Below are 16,937 nucleotides of genomic sequence, written 5' to 3'. Positions count from 1 at the left end.
TGAAACGTATAAAATTCTGAAGGGGTTTGACAGGGTAGATGCTGAGACACCGTTCCTGCACCCCCCCCACACCAGCTGGAGACCCCCCGACACGGGGTCACAGTCTCAGGATAAGGGGTCTGCCATTTCGGACTGAGGTGGGAGATATTTCTTCACTCGGAGGGTTGCGAATCTTTGGAATTTTCGACCCCGGACAGCTGTGGACTCTCGGTCCTCGAGCGTATTCAAGGCGGAGATCGATAGATTTTTGGACACTGAGGGAATTAAGGGATACAGGGAAAAAAAATCGGGCAGGGAGGGGGATTTGAGGTAGATGATCAGCCATGAACATACTGGATGGCGGAGCAGGCTCGAGGGGCCGAATGGCCTCCTCCCAGCTCCCGGTTCTTGTGTTCTTATTAACAAAGGCACCGACCCCTCCCCTCGCCATTACCTGCCGTCCCCTGCTGAGCCATGAGCGCGGACACGGGGATGGTCTTGATGATGGTGGTGGTGCCCGGCTTGTTGGTGGCGTTGGGCGACACGCTGCTGATGCCCAGGATGGTGGGCTTGGACGCGGCTGCTCCTCCCGCCTGCGACGTGGTGATGATCGTGGTGGACTTCCCATCGGCTGATGTCACCAGCTTCAGGATGGTAGCCCCTGGGGGAAGGGGGCCTTTGGTCTGCTTCCAACCCCCCCCACCAAAAAAAAAAAAAAAACCCCGGCCCCGGGAAAACACAGGATTAGATCCAACTGCGAACCAACAAATAAACAAACAAACAAACAGCAGCAGCGGTGGCGGCGGCTGATGCTTAACACACGGCCTTTTACTTCGCAAAAAAAAACATTCCGGGGCGCATCACAGCAGAGAGAAAAAAAAAATTAGACAAAAAACGTCAGCCTGCGAACGAATTGGGGGGTTGGGGGCTCTGAGCAATTACTGAGTGACATTTGCGGCAGAAGGGAAGGGGAGAGAGAGAGAGAGAGAGAGAGAGAGATGGGCAGACAGAGAGAGAGAGAGACACGCACACACAAATGAAAAGATGAGCCGTTGACACATCTGGCTGGAAGATTGCGCGCAGCAGCCATGGGGAGAGACTGGAGTTACAAATTCCGAGTGAAACGTCCAGTGCAGTACTGCAGGAGTGCCGCGCTGCCGGGAGAGGTGGTGGGGGAGAAATGCTGCAGGAGTGCCGCGCCGTCGGAGGGGCCATATTTCAGATGAGCCATCAAACCGAGGGGGCCTGCAGACCCTCTCAAGTGGGCAGAAGAGATCCCACGGCGACTATTGGCAGGAGACCCCAGGGAGGTCGCTCTCCGGTGTCCGGGCATCCAATATTTATTTGTCAATTATCACTCAAAATAACAACGCTCTGGGTCATTATCACCGTCTCTGGGAGCAAATCGGCTGCCACGTTTCCCGCATTACAACTGGGACCATGCCCCGGCTGTGATGCGCTTCGGGATATCCGGAGGTGGTGAAAGGTGCCGGAGGAAGGCAAATTCTCCCTCGATATCCGACCGACGCTGTTCGACATCCCCCTTCCAAAAACACAAACGTGCATCGTGTTCGCACCTGAATGTACTGCGTAACCGGGCTCGATGTTGCTTGACCGGTGACCATTCCCGACTGTACTGGTTTCGTCTGAACCAGGGAGACCATCTTCCCCAGGCTGGAGATCTGGATGAGTGCAGGAGGAGGAGTAGAAAACACACACACACACACACACAGAGGAGACATTATCAGAGGGACGGAGAACGCTGGGATTTCACACCCCAATCAGTTAAGTGCCCTCCCGCGGACCCCGCGGAAACCTCAGCGGCGGGCAAGTGGCATTCTTAATGTCGCATTCACTTGAACCATGAAGTGCACCGAGCAAGAACGATTCTACGTGGCACCGAACGCACGGCTGAACAGTGACGTCATTGAAAATGGCCGCAGCCGGGCGGCGGCATCAAAAATGGCCGCGGGAGGGGCAGTGAATTCATCAAAAATGGTCGCGGGAGGGGCAGTGAATTCATCAAAAATGGCCGCGGGAGGGGCAGTGAATTCATCAAAAATGGCCGCGGGAGGGGCAGTGAATTCATCAAAAATGGCCGCGGGAGGGGCAGTGAATTCATCAAAAATGGCCGCGGGAGGGGCAGTGAATTCATCAAAAATGGCCGCGGGAGGGGCAGTGAATTCATCAAAAATGGCCGCGGGAGGGGCAGTGATGTCATCTGTATGCAGAGATGGTGGGACTGTTTGTGCTCGTGCCTCTTCATTGAGGCCGACAAACTTGTTGTGCAGGAGTTTATTGGGACATGCTCGAGGGGGTCCTCAATGGCCTGTTCCTCCTGTTCCTCTGTAATGGGCTCGAGGGGGCTAAATGCCCTCCTACAGTTCGGACGTCCCTCGTTTTTAAGGGTGGCGCGCCCACCTCCGAGCCTGGAGGCCGTGGGTTCGAGCCCCGCTCCAGAGACCTGGGCGAAGAGCAGGGACAGGTCTCCTGGCAAACATCCCTCCCTCAACTACCACCACCCAAAAATAAGGGAGGTCCATTCAATTCATTGCTGCTCGTGGGGTCTTGCTATGCAATAATTCTGCCGATGCAACGGCCTTTCCGATTCGATGCACGTGGAATCGCCACAGGATGCTTGCAAGAGACATGACACTACAAGTCTTCATCACAAATCACTCACCTGAGCAAAGCTAAAACAAAAGACAGACAGACAAACACACACACGAGAACCAAAGATGGTGAAAATTACCAGTGCACTGCCGCCAGCCATGGAGATGGGGCTCTTCACCAGTGTGATGGTTTTAGTCACCCCTCCCACCACCGTGGTCACCACCTGCGCCTGCTGAGCCACAGTCACCGTGCCGGACTTGTGAACTGTGATGATAGGCCGCATGGGTGTTCCTGGGGCGTTGGAAGTCCCGACCTGGGCCGCTGCCGTCTTCAGCATTCGCGTGGCTGGATTGCTCACCTGGGGGAAGGGAAGCGGGCAGCAGAGAGACAGATAAATAGACAGGCAGGCCCACATCCACACATACTCATACACCCGAATACACACCACAGTGCTCAGTACCATTTGTAACACCTCAGATACTGAAGCAGTCCGTGCCTGTGTGCAGCAACACCTGGAACACGTTCAGACTTGGGCTGATAAGTGGCAAATAACATTCGTGGCACACAAGTGCCAGGCAATGATTATCTCCAACAAGAGAGAATCTAACCATCGCCCCTTGACATTCAATGGCATTACCATCGCTGAATCCCCCATTATCAACATCCTGGGGGTTACCATTGACCAGAAACTGAACTGGAGTAGCCATATAAATACCGTGGCTACAAGAACAGGTCAGAGGCTGGGAATACTGAGGCGAGTAACTCACCTCCTGACTCCCCAAAGCCTGTCCACCACCTGCAAGGCACAAGTCAGGAGCGTGATGGAATACTCTCCACTTGCCTGGATGGGTGCAGCTCCAACAACACTCAAGAAGCTCGACACCATCCAGGACAAAGCAGCCCGCTTGATTGGCACCCCACCCACCACCTTCACCATTCACTCCCTCCACCACCCACGCACGGTGGCAGCAGTGTGTACCATCTACAAGATGCACTGCAGCAACGCACCAAGGCTTCTTCCACAGCACCTTCCAAACCCGCGACCTCTGCCACCTAGAAGGACAAGGGCTGCAGACGCATGGGAACACCACCACCTGCAAGTTCCCCTCCAAGTCACACACCATCCTGACTTGGAACTATATCGGCCGTTCCTTCACTGTCGCTGGGTCAAAATCCTGGAACTCCATCCCTAACAGCACTGTGGGTGTACCTACCCCGCACGGACTGCAGCGGTTCAAGGTGGCGGCTCACCACCACCTTCTCAAGGGCAACTAAGGATGGACAGTGATGCCGACATCCTGTGAGTGAATTTTTAAAAACCCAGGACCCCCCCCCCCCCCCAAGCAGACGAGCTCAACCTACCATTATGGGAGAGGACGCCATTTTGACAGTAGCAGGCAGCGTGGACCCAGGGGCGACAGCCACGGTTTTAATCATAGTCGAGCCCGGGACACCAAGCATGGTGGAGATGGTGGTCGGCGAGATTTTCTGCGTGGCCGCCGCGGCCGCCGCCAGCGCTGCCATCCCGCTCATCTGCGTGCCGCCGCCTCCTCCGCCGATGGTCTGCGCGAGGTTCAAGAGAAGAAATGATTGCTCCTTCAGCTAAAGCCAGCGAGATCCCATGGCCGTAACTGGAAGAACACGGGGCGGGGGAGCGTTGTGAGTCCTCCCACTGTTAGTGCAGCCTCATTCTGTGCAAATTGGCTGCTGTATTGACGATACGGTTGGTAGTGAGCGAGGAGAGAGCTGTGGACTGCAGGAAGGTATCAATGGGCTGCTCGGGTGGGCAGAGAAGAGGCAGATGCAGTTTAATCCGGAGAAGTGTGAGGTAGTGCATCGGGGGAGGGCAAACAAGGTGAGGGAATACGCAACAAATGGTAGGATGCCGAGGAGTGTAGAGGAACAGAGGGGCCTTGGAGCGCACGTTCACAGATCCCTGAAGGTGGCTGGACAGGTGGATGCGAAGGCATGTGGGATATAAAACGCTGGTTGGGCCACAGCTGGAGTACTGCGTGCAGTTCTGGTCACTGCACTGTAGGAAGGATGGTGATCACACTAGTGAGGGTACGGAGGAGATTTACGAGGATGTTGCCAGGAATGGAGAATTTTAGCCAAGAGGAAAGACTGGATCGGCTGGAGTTGTTTTCTTCGGAACAGAGGAGGCTGAGGGGAGATTTAATTGAGGGGTATAAAATTACGAGGGGCTGAGACACTGCAGATAGCAAGGTCAATAATCAGGGGGGCAAGAAAGAGGGGATTCGGGGGGGGGAAATTTTTTCACCCAGAGAGCGATGGGGATCTGGAACTCACTGCCTGAAAGCGTGGTAGAGGCAGAATCCTCACCGCATTTAAAAAAACACTTTGATACGTACTTGAAGTGCCGTAACCCACAGGGCTATGGGACCAAGATAAGGAAAGTGGGATTATCTGGATGGCTTTTTTCCGCCGGAGGTGGCGAAAGGCGCTACAGAAATGCAAGTCGGGCCCAACGTTGCCTCTAAACTGAAGTCAACACCTTTTACGTTACCGAACATGTGATCAGGCGAAAACATTTAAAGGGGCCTCGCACTTAAACAAACCGCTTGCAACCGCGCACCCCCGCGCCCCCCACCCCACCCCACACACACACAAAATCAGAGGGAACGCCCGAGCTTCAAGACACCAAACACTCACCATGCCTTGGGTGCCCTGGGCCGGGACCACCATGCGGACCCCGGCGGACAGCGCCGTTACGGCGCCCGACACCTTCGACTGGCTCCCCGCCTGCCGCACGGCGATGAGGGATGTCCCAGTCGACAAGACGGTGGGCGCCTGAGGTGATGCCACCCGCAGGACAGCTGTTGTGCCTGCGAGACAAAAGGGGAGAAGTGAGGGGAGCCACCGTACAACCGATTACCGGCCTCACGCACCGCCGCGCCCTCGATTAACGGCCCCAGGCACCGCCGCGCCCTCGATTACCGGCCCCAGGCACCGCCGCGCCCCCGATTACCGGCCCCAGGCACCGCCGCGCCCCCGATTACCAGTTCCACACATCACCGTACCCTCAATTACTGGCCCCAAACACCCCAGCACCCGTTGACCGTGCACACTCACCTGGGCCTCGGATTCCCGTGGTGCTGCCCAGCAGGGACTGCGGAGACGCCAGCGCCGCCGCGACCGGGGAGGAGCAGGGGACGGCCGTGCCTGGCTGCGGCAGGAGCGGGACGCCGACCTGCTGGGGCAAGGGGGCGGCCGAGGCGGGGGCCGGGCTCTTGGGCTGGCCGGCGGGCACGGAGGGCAGCGGGTGGGCGGCGGGCGAAGCAGCGGGGATGTCGTACTTCTGCAGCTGGAGCAGGTAGGAGTCGGCGGTGGGCACCGTCCCCCAACTCACCTCCAGCGAGTTGGTGTTGGCGCGGACGAGCTGCACCCTCGAAGGAGCTGGCGGCCTCTCTGCAAGAAGGGGGAAACAGGCACGATTAGGTTCGCCAGGGAGTTCGGAGCGCAAGGAATGGGAGCAGGCCATTCGGCCCCTCAAGCCTGCTCCATCATTCCTGGCTGATAGCCCACCTCAACCCCACTGTCCTCCCCTGCTCACTGTACCCTTTAATTCCAACAATCTATCAGTCTCTGTCTTGAATATTCTCAATGATTGAGCATCCACAGCTCCCCGGGGTAGAGAATTCCAAAGATTCGCAACCCTCCACTGAGGGAGCGCCGCACTGTCAGAGGTGCCGTCTTTCGGACGAGTTGTTTAAGCCTGTCCGCCCTCACGGGTGGACGTAAAAAAATCCCGTGGGCACTATTGGAAGAGGAGCGGGGGTCGAGGGGAGTTCTCCAGAGTGTACTGGGGCCAATATTTATCCCTCAACCCACATCAGTGAAACAAAAAAAGGAAATTATCTGGGTCATTATCACGTTGCTGTTTGTGGGCTCTTGCTGTGCGCAAACTGGCTGCTGCGTTTCCTACATTACAACAGCGACTGCACCTCGAGAAGTACTTCAGCATTGCTGAAAATACAGACATTATGTCGAAGCTTTTGGGTCTTGCACTCATCAGGACGACCCGCAAGAATACCAAAAAGCAAGGGAAAAACAACCAATTTATACCCAGACTTGCCCTGACCTGGAAGCTGACTCTAGTCACTGGGTGACACCTGATGCCACGCCACACCACCACCCACCACCGCAGCCCCCCCACCCCAACACCCCCAACAGGTCCAGTTTCTGATTCTGTGGCCCGCGAGTGATCAGCTGAACTCTCTTGCGAAAAAGAAGTAGGAGCAGAAATGGGACACTGCTCCTGCCTACCTGTCTCCAGGAACCACAGGTCCTTGCAGCACACCTGATTGTTCCAGGCTTTGCGGTAGCCGTCCCTTCCGCTCCAGATGTACAGCCTGGAGTTGACGGCCACCGAGCAGTGGCCAGCCCGAGCCCGGGGGAGGTTGTCCTCTTGCGCGTCCATGAGGATGGGCTCCCAGGTCGTCGTGTCTGCATTGGGGAAGCACGACAAGAGATTTTCAACACTTGAAAACAGTCAGCTTTGCAATGCATTTAACGCTGCCCCTTGACATTGCCATCCACGCCCATCCCACACCACCACCCCCCCCCCCGCCTCCCCCACCGGCTCCTCAGTCCCGTGGCTTCGCTGGACCATCAGCGTGCGCTCCGCCAAAGCCCATCGCAAATCCCGGTTTCCGGCACAAGCGCCACCGCTGGGAGCTGCGGCCCCACCGCGGCCCTCGACCGCGGCGAGCATCTCAGCGGAGAGAGAGCGCTTCAGGTCGATGGCATTTCAACAGAACTCAGTCCCCGTCACGACGTAGAACGGGCAGCAGCCAATTTGAGCACAGGAAGCTCCCACGCTCCTTTCATCCCAAGCTCTTTAGGCTCGTACTCGGGGCTCCGGGGCGAGAAATAAATTCACGGCCTTTTGATTCAGCAGCGGGCATGCTACCTTGGGTTTCCCCTTGGTCTATGGCTGACTGGCTTGCTGAGTCACTCTGGAGGGCATAAAGGATCAAGTAGGTAGCGTGGGCCTGGAACCAATGGCAACAGGCTCCCTTCACTGGAGGACAATCAGCGAACCACCCACAATATCAGATTGAGAGGCAAGTCATAGCCTTTGGAAACACAGTCAAGATGATAGAAGCTGTGGCTCAGTGAGTCTCAATCTCCCGCCTCCGACTCAGAACATAAATGGGGTCAAGCCCCCCTCTCCAGAGACTACAGCCCCACAATCCCGGCCGACGCTCCCCAGTTCCGGTACTGAGGGAGCGCTGCACTGTCGGAGCATCGGTACTCAGGGAGAGCGCCGCGCCGTCGGAGGGTCAGTGCTGAGGGAGCGCCGTGCCGCCGGAGGGGCTGTCTCGTCCACCCTCAGGCGGACAAAAGAAGCTCCCCACAGAGACCACCGGAAGAGCAGCGGGTTGGGGGTGTTCATCCAGTGTGTCCTGGGGACAATACTCATCGCTCAATCGACGTCACTAAAAACAAAAACAACAGACGATCTGGGTCATTAACACAGCGTTCTTTGTGGGATCTTGCTGTGCGCAAATCGGCTGCCATATTTCCCACAACAGCGACTATCTTCCCAGAGTACCTGATTGGCTATCATGTGCTTTGGGACCCGCTGCCACCCCCGTGAGGTGGTGAAAGGCAGGATGGGAAAGGCAAATCGTCTAAACCCACGTGCGGAGCGCGGGTAACAAAGAAAACCTCTACTGCGGTTGGCACAGATCGAGAAAGCAGCAGCTATATGTACCCAGATTGAGACAGGCCAGGGTGTTCGTACACTTCCACTCCTTCTCATGCGTCGCCACCTTCACGTCATCCATAACCAACGGGACCCAGCCTCCAAAAACGTACATTCTGGGAAAGAGGAAACAGAGTTAGACGAAGAGACCGAAGGTATGGTTGCTAAATTTGCGGATGACACAAAGATAGGTGGGAAAGCAACTTGTGAAGAGGACATAAGGAGGCTACAAAGGGATATAGACAGGTTAAGTGAGTGGGCAAAGACCTGCTCCTAATTCGTAGGTTCAAAATCACATCCAATGTCACAGGCCATTCGGCCCATCTAGTCCGTACCAGTGGTCCTGCTCCACACGAGCCTCCTCCCACCCCTTCTCCGTCTCCCCCCATCACCATATCCTTCTATTCCTTTCTCCCTCATGCGTTTATCCAGCTTCCCCTTAAATGCATCGATACGATTCGCCTCAACCACTCCCCTGTGGTCGCGAGTCCCACATTTGCACTGCTCTCTGGGTTAAAGAGGTTCCTCCTCAGTCAGTCTTAGACCAAAGAGGAAAACTCCATGGTGGTGAAAAGTGCAGACGACCAAATGGAAGTGGGGGAATCCCCCCCTCCCTCGCTTTATCGGGTGCTGCTGCGCCTTCCCGCCACTTTCCGGACAAGACGACTTTCCATGGCGCGCTTTCCAAGGGTGACTGAGTCACCCCACACCCTCCTCCACGCCCAATCGAGCTGAGGAAAAGGGGCTCGGCGGTGCAGGAAGAAGCGGGTGGAGGGGCCCGGAATACATGCCCACGGGCAGCGAAGAACAGAGGGTGGCACTGGGACCATGCGTGGGGGGGGGGGGGGGAAATGGAGGGGACGAGGAAGACGGAACAGCGAAGAGGGGCAAAACGTTAAAATAAACCACAGACAGGCTCTAAAACACAGCTCTTCCCGGCCAGACTTGCTGCCCGGGAGCAGGACGTCACTTACTTGTTGCCAACGGTGGTGGCAGAGTGTAGACTGCGTGGAAGTGGGGAGACACCGTTGACGTTAGGCTTGTTCCACGTTAGTGTATCTGCAAGGCAGAAGTAAAATCGTTCCATCTGTGCCTCGTTTCCGCAGCAGAGCTTCAGCATCTTCCCGCTCGCCCACCCCAGTCCCCGTCCCCAACCACCCACACTCAGGCCAACGTGCGCTCCTGAAGATGCTGATACCTCGATGGCAAGTACCACACCCATTAAAGGACATCTCAGCCCAGGAGTAGGCCACTCGGCCCATCATGCCCATGCCAGCTCCTTGAAAGAGCCAGCCACTTAGTCCCACCACCCCACAGCCCTGCAATTCCCTTCTGCAAGTTACTACTGAATCTAGAGAGTAAATCTCCCTCGACACTATCCCCATCAACCACTCCCAGGACAGGTACAGCACGGGGGTTAGATACAGAGTAAAGCTCCCTCTACACTGTCCCATCAAACACTCCCCAGGACAGGTACAATACGGGGGTTAGATACAGAGTAAAGCTCCCTCTACACTGTCCCATCAAACACTCCCAGGACAGGTACAGCACGGGGGTTAGATACAGAGTAAATCTCCCTCTACACTGTCCCATCAAACACTCCCCAGGACAGGTACAGCACGGGGGTTAGATACAGAGTAAATCTCCCTCGACACTATCCCCATCAAATACTCCCAGGACAGGTACAGCACGGGGGTTAGATACAGAGTAAATCTCCCTCTACACTGTCCCATCAAACACTCCCCAGGACAGGTAGAGCACTGGGATTGGCTGCTCTCTGATTTGGGAGCCTGAGTGCATCAACGAGGTGCAGCTGACTGTGGCTGTGTGCAGAGGGTGGAGGTTGCAGGCTGTGTGACTGCTGCAAGAGGAAGATTCAAACTGAAACAAAAGTTTTTTCCAAATTTCAACAAAGGAAGGAAGGCGAAGAACTGGAAGCTCTTTTGTGAGTTTGTTTTATCCTGAAGTCTTTTTCATTGATTGTTGGGGGTGGCGAAAGAAGAGACCTGAAGACCTTGGGTGGGGCTGTATTGTTCAATAGGTAGCTCCTGTGTTTAACATCTTTGGATAGGGAGCTCCCTCCCCACCCCAACTACTAAGCCCGGGACAGCTGGAGCTGCCCAGGTGAAGAGACTTCTCTTCTCTTTTCTCTTATCTGAACATCGAAGGAGGCGTGTGCCTTGGCAGCTTACAGCTGACCCAGGTGAAGACATCACCCCACCCTCCCAACTGGAAGACCAGCTACAAGACTTCTTTAAAATACCAACAAAGACTGATTCCTCCTGGCTTTCCTCTCCCTCAGCCTCTTCCCCTGTGCTACATCCTTTAAGTGTTGCTTTTTTGATTTATTGTATTTGCTCTTTTTTTTTTCTCTCAACAAAGTGCCTGCAACTCTTCTACCCCATGACTTCTCAGTCCTCTCCGGTGGCGGGGCCCTCCTATGCTGCAGCAGCTGCGACAGCGGCTCCTGTGGCCCCGTCACCATTTAAAATCTTATCAAAGCATGGGGTGAAGAGTTACACCCATCCTAATATGACTATTGAGGTTTGTGTTAAGGCAATGGCCGTGGTTGTCGGCCCCACGGCCATTGTTGCAGCCTCAAAGATGTATGGGAAGGCTGTGTTCTTCCTGACGACCGAGCGGGCTGTGTCCCTCGCCCTAAGTACGGGGCTCACAGTGGGTGGGATTTTCCTGCCAGTGGACCCTCTGGGGGCCACTGCGCATCGGGTAATCTTGTGGAACGTCCCACCCTTCATTCCTGATGAGCTCCTCCTCCCCCACCTACACCATCTGGGGGAGGTGAGGTCAGGGATCACCCCAGTCCCTCTCGGTCTTCGGGAGCACAGCCTCCGACATGTGTACTCCTTCCGCCGCCAGCTATTCATGCAGCTGGCGCGGGAGGTGGTCTTGGAGGGCCACTTCGGTATCGAGTTTCAGGGGACGGCCGACCGCGTCTTCTGGACCTCAGATGGGGCGTGGTGCCATGTCTGCAAGGGGGTGGGGCATGTTCGTAAGAACTGCCCCAACCTCCCGGCTGCCAGCTCCACCTCGGCGGCCCAGAGTGGTTCCACAGCACCTCCTCCCACTCTCCCCACACATCCAATAGACACCGCTCAGTCGGTTCCGGAGGCTGTGGTTTTCACAGCCTCCGGCGGGGAGGGGAGCGTCCGTCCGAGCGGAAGGAAGACGCGGGGAAAAAAGAAACATCATGAGGCGCGTCCCCGGACACTTTGACTCAACCCGAGCCTGAGCTCAGTCCAAAGCCCATTCCCATGGAATCCACCTGTCCCAGGGCTGGGCTCAGGACCAGGGTGACGAGAAAGGAAAAAAAGGGTGCGGAGGCGGAGGCCTCTGATGACATGGAGGTCTCTGAGCCTCCGCGCCCTAGTGGGAAAAAGAGGAGAAGGCACCCCTCCACAGAAATAACACAGGGCCCTGAGGTGCAGGGCCCATCTGTTGGAAGGGAGCTGCCTCCTGTTTCGGGTCCTCAGGTTCCCCCTACCGCCACCACCAAGGCTACAAAGTCCGGGCAGGAGCTCCCTATTCCTCAGGATGGAGGGGAGGGGAAGGCCCCGGTACATGAGGCCCCTCCTGAAGGAGTAAGTGGGGCCCTGCTTGTGGTGGGGGAGCCTGGGGACGCCGCCCATTCCGCCACTGCTACTGGGTCGGGTGCCCTGAATGAAGGGGAGGGCGACGCCCCAGAGGGTCAGCCCTCCCAGCCGGAGTCCACCACCAACCAGGAGACACCCGACCAGGTGAAAACTGAGAATGCTGCCCCATCTGCTGGACCTGTGGGTGCTGGCGGAGCAGGAGATGGCCTCCTCTCTCCGCCTCCAGTCTCGGCTCCGGCTGGATTTCCGGAGTCGGGATCTTATGTCTCCCCTGGACCACTCATTGGCCTGGGGGTGGAGGGGAGTCCTGGGCTGCTGGCACCCACAGGCTCCAGTTTTACAATAGAACCCAGAGAGGACTCCTCCGCCATCGATCCTGGGGGTGGGATTGTGACGGAGGCGGGACCAGCTGGCGCGGCCAGGACTTCCGCCCCACAGTGTGTGGTGGATGCGTCGGCCGCTGGCGGTGACGACCCGAAGGAGGATGGGGATTCGGTGGGGGGCACGGAGGATGATCTTGATTCCATCGGCAGTGAGGTGGTGGAGTCCCTCGTGCCTCCCACCGAATCTCCTCTCATCCCCACGGAGGAACTCTGGGATTTCCTCGCGGCTTGCAGGGGTTGCCGCGATAAAGTTCAGCTGGCCCTCGGCAGTTGGTCGAATCTGGCGCTGATCATGCAGTCCGTCCGTGCCGCCCTGACGAAAGCGGGCAAGTGCGCGGGCGTGAAACTGGTTGAGAGGTGCCGGTTTAATGTGTTCCTCAATGGGTTGCTGGGGGAGTGGAAGGCCAGGTGCACTTCCATTCCCTCCTCACAGTGAGCTGTTGGTGACGGGTTTTAAGTACCTTTGACATGAAGATAACCATAGCCAGCCTCAACATCAATGGCAGCAGGGGGTCTCACCGTAGATTTCACAATCTCTCAGTCCTCAGGGAAGGGAGATACGCGGTGAGCTTTCTGCAGGACACCCACACCGTTCCGGGAGACGAAGCCACCTGGCTCCTGGAGTGGCAGGGTGGGGTCTACATGAGTCACCTCACCCCTATTTCTAGTGGGGTGGCTATCTTGCTGGCCCCGACTTTTCAGCCGGAGATCTTGAGGGTCAAGGAGCTAGTGCCGGGCCGCTTGCTCCACCTCGCCGTTCGCCTGGGTAGCGTGCCGCTCCACTTTGTGAACGTGTACGCGCCCAGGCCCGGCGCACTGCAAGCGCGCTTCTTTGAAGAAGTGTCCACTATCTTGAGCTCCATCGATAGCGGCGAGTGCATCATCCTCGGGGGGGATTTTAACTGCACCCTCGAGGTGGGGGATCGTTCCGGTCCCCAGCACGGCCAAGCGTCGATGTACAAGTTGAGGGGACTGATCAGCTCCCTCAAATTGGTGGACGTCTGGCGGAATCTCCATCCCGTCTCCAGCGCCTTCACGTGGAGGTCTGGAGGAGGAGGGTCCCGAATCGACCGCCTCTACTTTTCACAGGCGTACGTCTCCCGCGTCTCGGCGGCCTCCATGCGGCTGGCGCCGTGCTCGGACCACCACCTAGTGTGGGCGGAGTTCACTCCGCTCCGCACACGGGCAGGGTCCGCGTCCTGGCACTTTAACAACCGACTGCTGGAGGACATGCGATTTCGGGACTCGTTCTGTCGATTGTGGGCCGACTGGAGAAGGAAGCAGGGGGGCTTCCCCTCCTTGAGGCTATGGTGGGATGTGGGCAAGACTCACATCCGCGTCTTCTGTCAGGAGTACGCGAAGGGGTCGACCAAGAGGCGGGAAGCCGAGATCGGGCGCCTTGAGAGGGAGGTGCTCGACTTGGAGTCCCGCCTCGGTCATGCCGTCGCGGACCCGGCCTTGTGGCATGCGTACAAAGAGAAGGGCACGCTGAGGGACCTGCAGCTCATTGGGTCCCGAGGCGCGTACATGAGGTCGCGGATCCAGATCCTGGAAGATTTGGACCGCGCCTCACCCTTTTCTACTCGCTGGAAAAATGGCGGGGGATCCGTAAGCAGCTCGTTGAGCTGCTGGCCGACGACGGATCCTCCATCACGGATCCGGAGGGAATGGGCCTCCTGGTCCGTACTTATTACAGTGCGTTGTTCTCTCCGGATCCGTCCAGCGAGGATGCGCGCAGAGTTTTGTGGGAGGACGTGCCAAAGGTCAGCCCAGAGGGCGCCGAAGGATTGGAGGCTCCGCTCACGTTGGCGGAGATGACTGGCGCCCTCCACCAGCTCTCAAGGGGCAAATCCCCAGGGCTGGATGGGTTGACCGTGGAGTTCCTCAGGGCGTTCTGGGACGTCCTGGGGGACGATTACGCGTGGGTCCTGGGGGAAATCCTGGCGACCGGGCAGGTCATCGTCCTGCTGCCGAAGAGGGGCGATCTCCGTCTGCTTAAAAACTGGCATCCAGTCTCCCTCCTCAGCACGGATTATAAGATCTTTGCCCGGGCTATGTCTACCCACCTGGGCTCCGTGCTGGCCCACATGATCCACCCCGACCAGTCCTACACGGTCCCGGGCCGGTCCATCCAGGACAACATCCACCTGGTCCGGGACCTGATCCATCTTTCCCAGAGGACTGGTCAGTCTGTCGCCTTTCTCTCCCTCGATCAGGAGAAGGCGTTCGACAGGGTGGATCACGAACACCGTTTCGGGACTCTGCGCGCTTTCGGACTCGGGCCGCATTTCGTGGCCCGGGTCCGACTTTTATACGCTGCCGCAGAGTGTCTAGTCAAAGTTAACAGGTCCTTGACGGCGCCCCTTCGCTTTGGGAGAGGAGTGCGTCAGGGATGCCCCATGTCCGGCCAATTGTATTCCATCTGCGTGGAGCCCTTCCTGTGCCTGCTTCGCAGGAGGTTGACGGGATTGGCTCTGCGCGAGCCGGCCATGCGGGTCGTCCTCTCGGCTTACGCTGACGACGTGCTCCTCGCGGCCACAGATCCCATTGACTTGCGGAGGATGCGTGACTGCCAGCAGACCTTTTCTGCCGTGTCCTCCGCGAGGATAAATTGGGAGAAATTTTTCCGGACTCCTGGTGGTTCAGTGGCGGTTGGACTCCCTGCCGGAGATGACACCTTTTGCGTGGAGCACCACGCACCTCCTCTATCTGGGAGTCCACCTTAGCCCCGCTGAGGAAGCCTGGCCGGCAAACTGGCAGGAGTTGGAGACGAAAGTCACCGCTCAGCTGGGGCGCTGGACAGGACTGCTCCGAGTGCTTTCCTACAGGGGCCGAGCGCTGGTCATAAACCAACTGGTGGCCTCCATGCTGTGGTACCGGTTGGTCACTTTGGCCCCGCCCCCTGTATTTGCCACCAAGATCCAGAAGAAACTCGTCGATGTCTTCTGGGGCAAGAGGAAACACTGGGTCTCTGCCGCGGTCCTGAATCTCCCGATTGAGGAGGGCGGTCAGTCGCTGGTGTGCGTCCGCACCCAGGCTGCGACTCTCCGCTTTCGGACCCTGCAGAGATACCTGTACATCGAGCGTCCTCCTAGATGGGGTGCGCTGGCGACGTATTTTTTCCGCCAGTGTCACTGCCTTCAAGACGACAAGCAGCTCCCGGTGGAGTCCATTAGCTGCGCTTCTCTGAGGGAGTTGCCTGTCTTTTACCGGGATCTATTCAGAGTCTGGAACATGGTCGCCTCCAGTCAGGGCGCTTGACTCCGGGGATGGTCCGGCGGGTGGAGGAGTAACCGAAACCCCCGGGACGTCCCTCACTGCGGGTGGCAAGGGGGCTCAGGAGTGCGGAGCGATCCCGGCCGAGCTGACCCCTGCTCGGCCGGAATTGCTCATCGGACCCAGGCGCCGAAACCCTCCTCGGAAGCCAGTCCCACACAACCCGAGCCGCCTCTCGGAAATGCCCTCCGTGCCTTTCCAATTGGCGTGAAGGGGTTTCCTGTACAGGCTGCTCCTGCACATTCTCCACTTCCTTGCCCTCCTCAGCCGGCCGGACATGCCCTGGCGGTCCGCGTTGCCATCTGGCGGCGAGGAGAAACCCCGATGGAGGTCTCTCTACGCGGGAGTCTTCCCCCTTTACATTGGGGACCTGGGGCGGAGGGTGCTGCACAGAACAGTCCCGTGCAATAGGCTTTTAAGTAGGTTCACGGACTCCCAGGCTGCCTGCACTTTCTGCGGCCTGGACGAGTCCGTGTTTCACATATATACGGAGTGTGCGAGGTTGCAGCCCCTCTGAGTATCTGAAGGGGCTGCTCAAGTTCTGGCTGCACTTCAGTCCCACTTTCCTGATCTTTGGGCACCCGGTGCGGAGGGGCTTGGGCCGGGAGGAGGATCTCCTCGTCGGTCTGCTCCTGGGCCTGGCCAAGGTGGCAATTCACAGGTCCAGGCTGCGGGTGGTCAGGGGGTCCGTCCTCCCCGATTGCCTGCCCCTCTTCCGCGGTTACGTTCGCGCCCGGGTGTCCCTGGAGGGGGAGCATGCGGTGTCCGCCGGCACGCTTGAGGGCTTCCGCGAACGGTGGGCACCGCAGGGACTGGAGTGCATCATCGACGCAGAGAATGGCATTTTAATTTGAGTTTTGGTTTATTTTTCTGTTTTTAATAAAGTTATTTTTGTAAATATGTATATAAAAGGGGGCCTGAGGAATAAAGGCCCCCTTGTCATGAAAAATATAAAAGGGGCCTGGGGTATAAAGGCCACCTTGGAAAAAAAACGAAGAGAAAAAAAAAGGGTTAGAAAAAAAACCGGGTTAGTTCCAGAGTAAAGCTCCCTCTACACTGTCCCCATCAAACACTCCCAGGACAGGTACAGCACGGGGGTTAGATACAGAGTAAAGCTCCCTCTACACTGTCCCCATCAAACACTCCCAGGACAGGTACAGCACGGGGGTTAGATACAGAGTAAAGCTCCCTCTACACTGTCCCCATCAAACGCTCCCAGGACAGGTACAGCACGGGATTAGATCGAGAGTAAAGCTCCCTTTACACTGTCCCCATCAAACAGTCCTGGGACAGGCAATAACGACTCAATGAGAGCTGAGAAGTGATGAAGTCGTGCAAGCAGCC

General features: G+C 57.4%; 1 protein-coding gene across 1 annotated transcript in view; it reads right to left on the bottom strand.

The window, feature by feature from the left end:
* The window catches only part of LOC137358238 (host cell factor 1-like), a 50,568-nt gene that overhangs the window by 22,487 nt on the left and 11,144 nt on the right, over positions 1–16,937 (bottom strand). Inside the window, 9 exon segments of the mRNA XM_068024128.1 lie at positions 434–662; positions 1,557–1,661; positions 2,732–2,950; positions 3,955–4,155; positions 5,266–5,438; positions 5,686–6,021; positions 6,880–7,059; positions 8,333–8,439; positions 9,298–9,382. Of these exon segments, the coding sequence (XP_067880229.1) occupies positions 434–662; positions 1,557–1,661; positions 2,732–2,950; positions 3,955–4,155; positions 5,266–5,438; positions 5,686–6,021; positions 6,880–7,059; positions 8,333–8,439; positions 9,298–9,382 (1,635 nt within the window).

The sequence above is a fragment of the Heterodontus francisci genome, chromosome 49, assembly GCF_036365525.1.
Source record: "Heterodontus francisci isolate sHetFra1 chromosome 49, sHetFra1.hap1, whole genome shotgun sequence".
NCBI classification, from domain to species: domain Eukaryota; kingdom Metazoa; phylum Chordata; class Chondrichthyes; order Heterodontiformes; family Heterodontidae; genus Heterodontus; species Heterodontus francisci.
The sequence above is the reverse complement of the archived record's forward strand: the minus strand, read 5'-3'. Positions and strand labels throughout refer to the sequence as shown.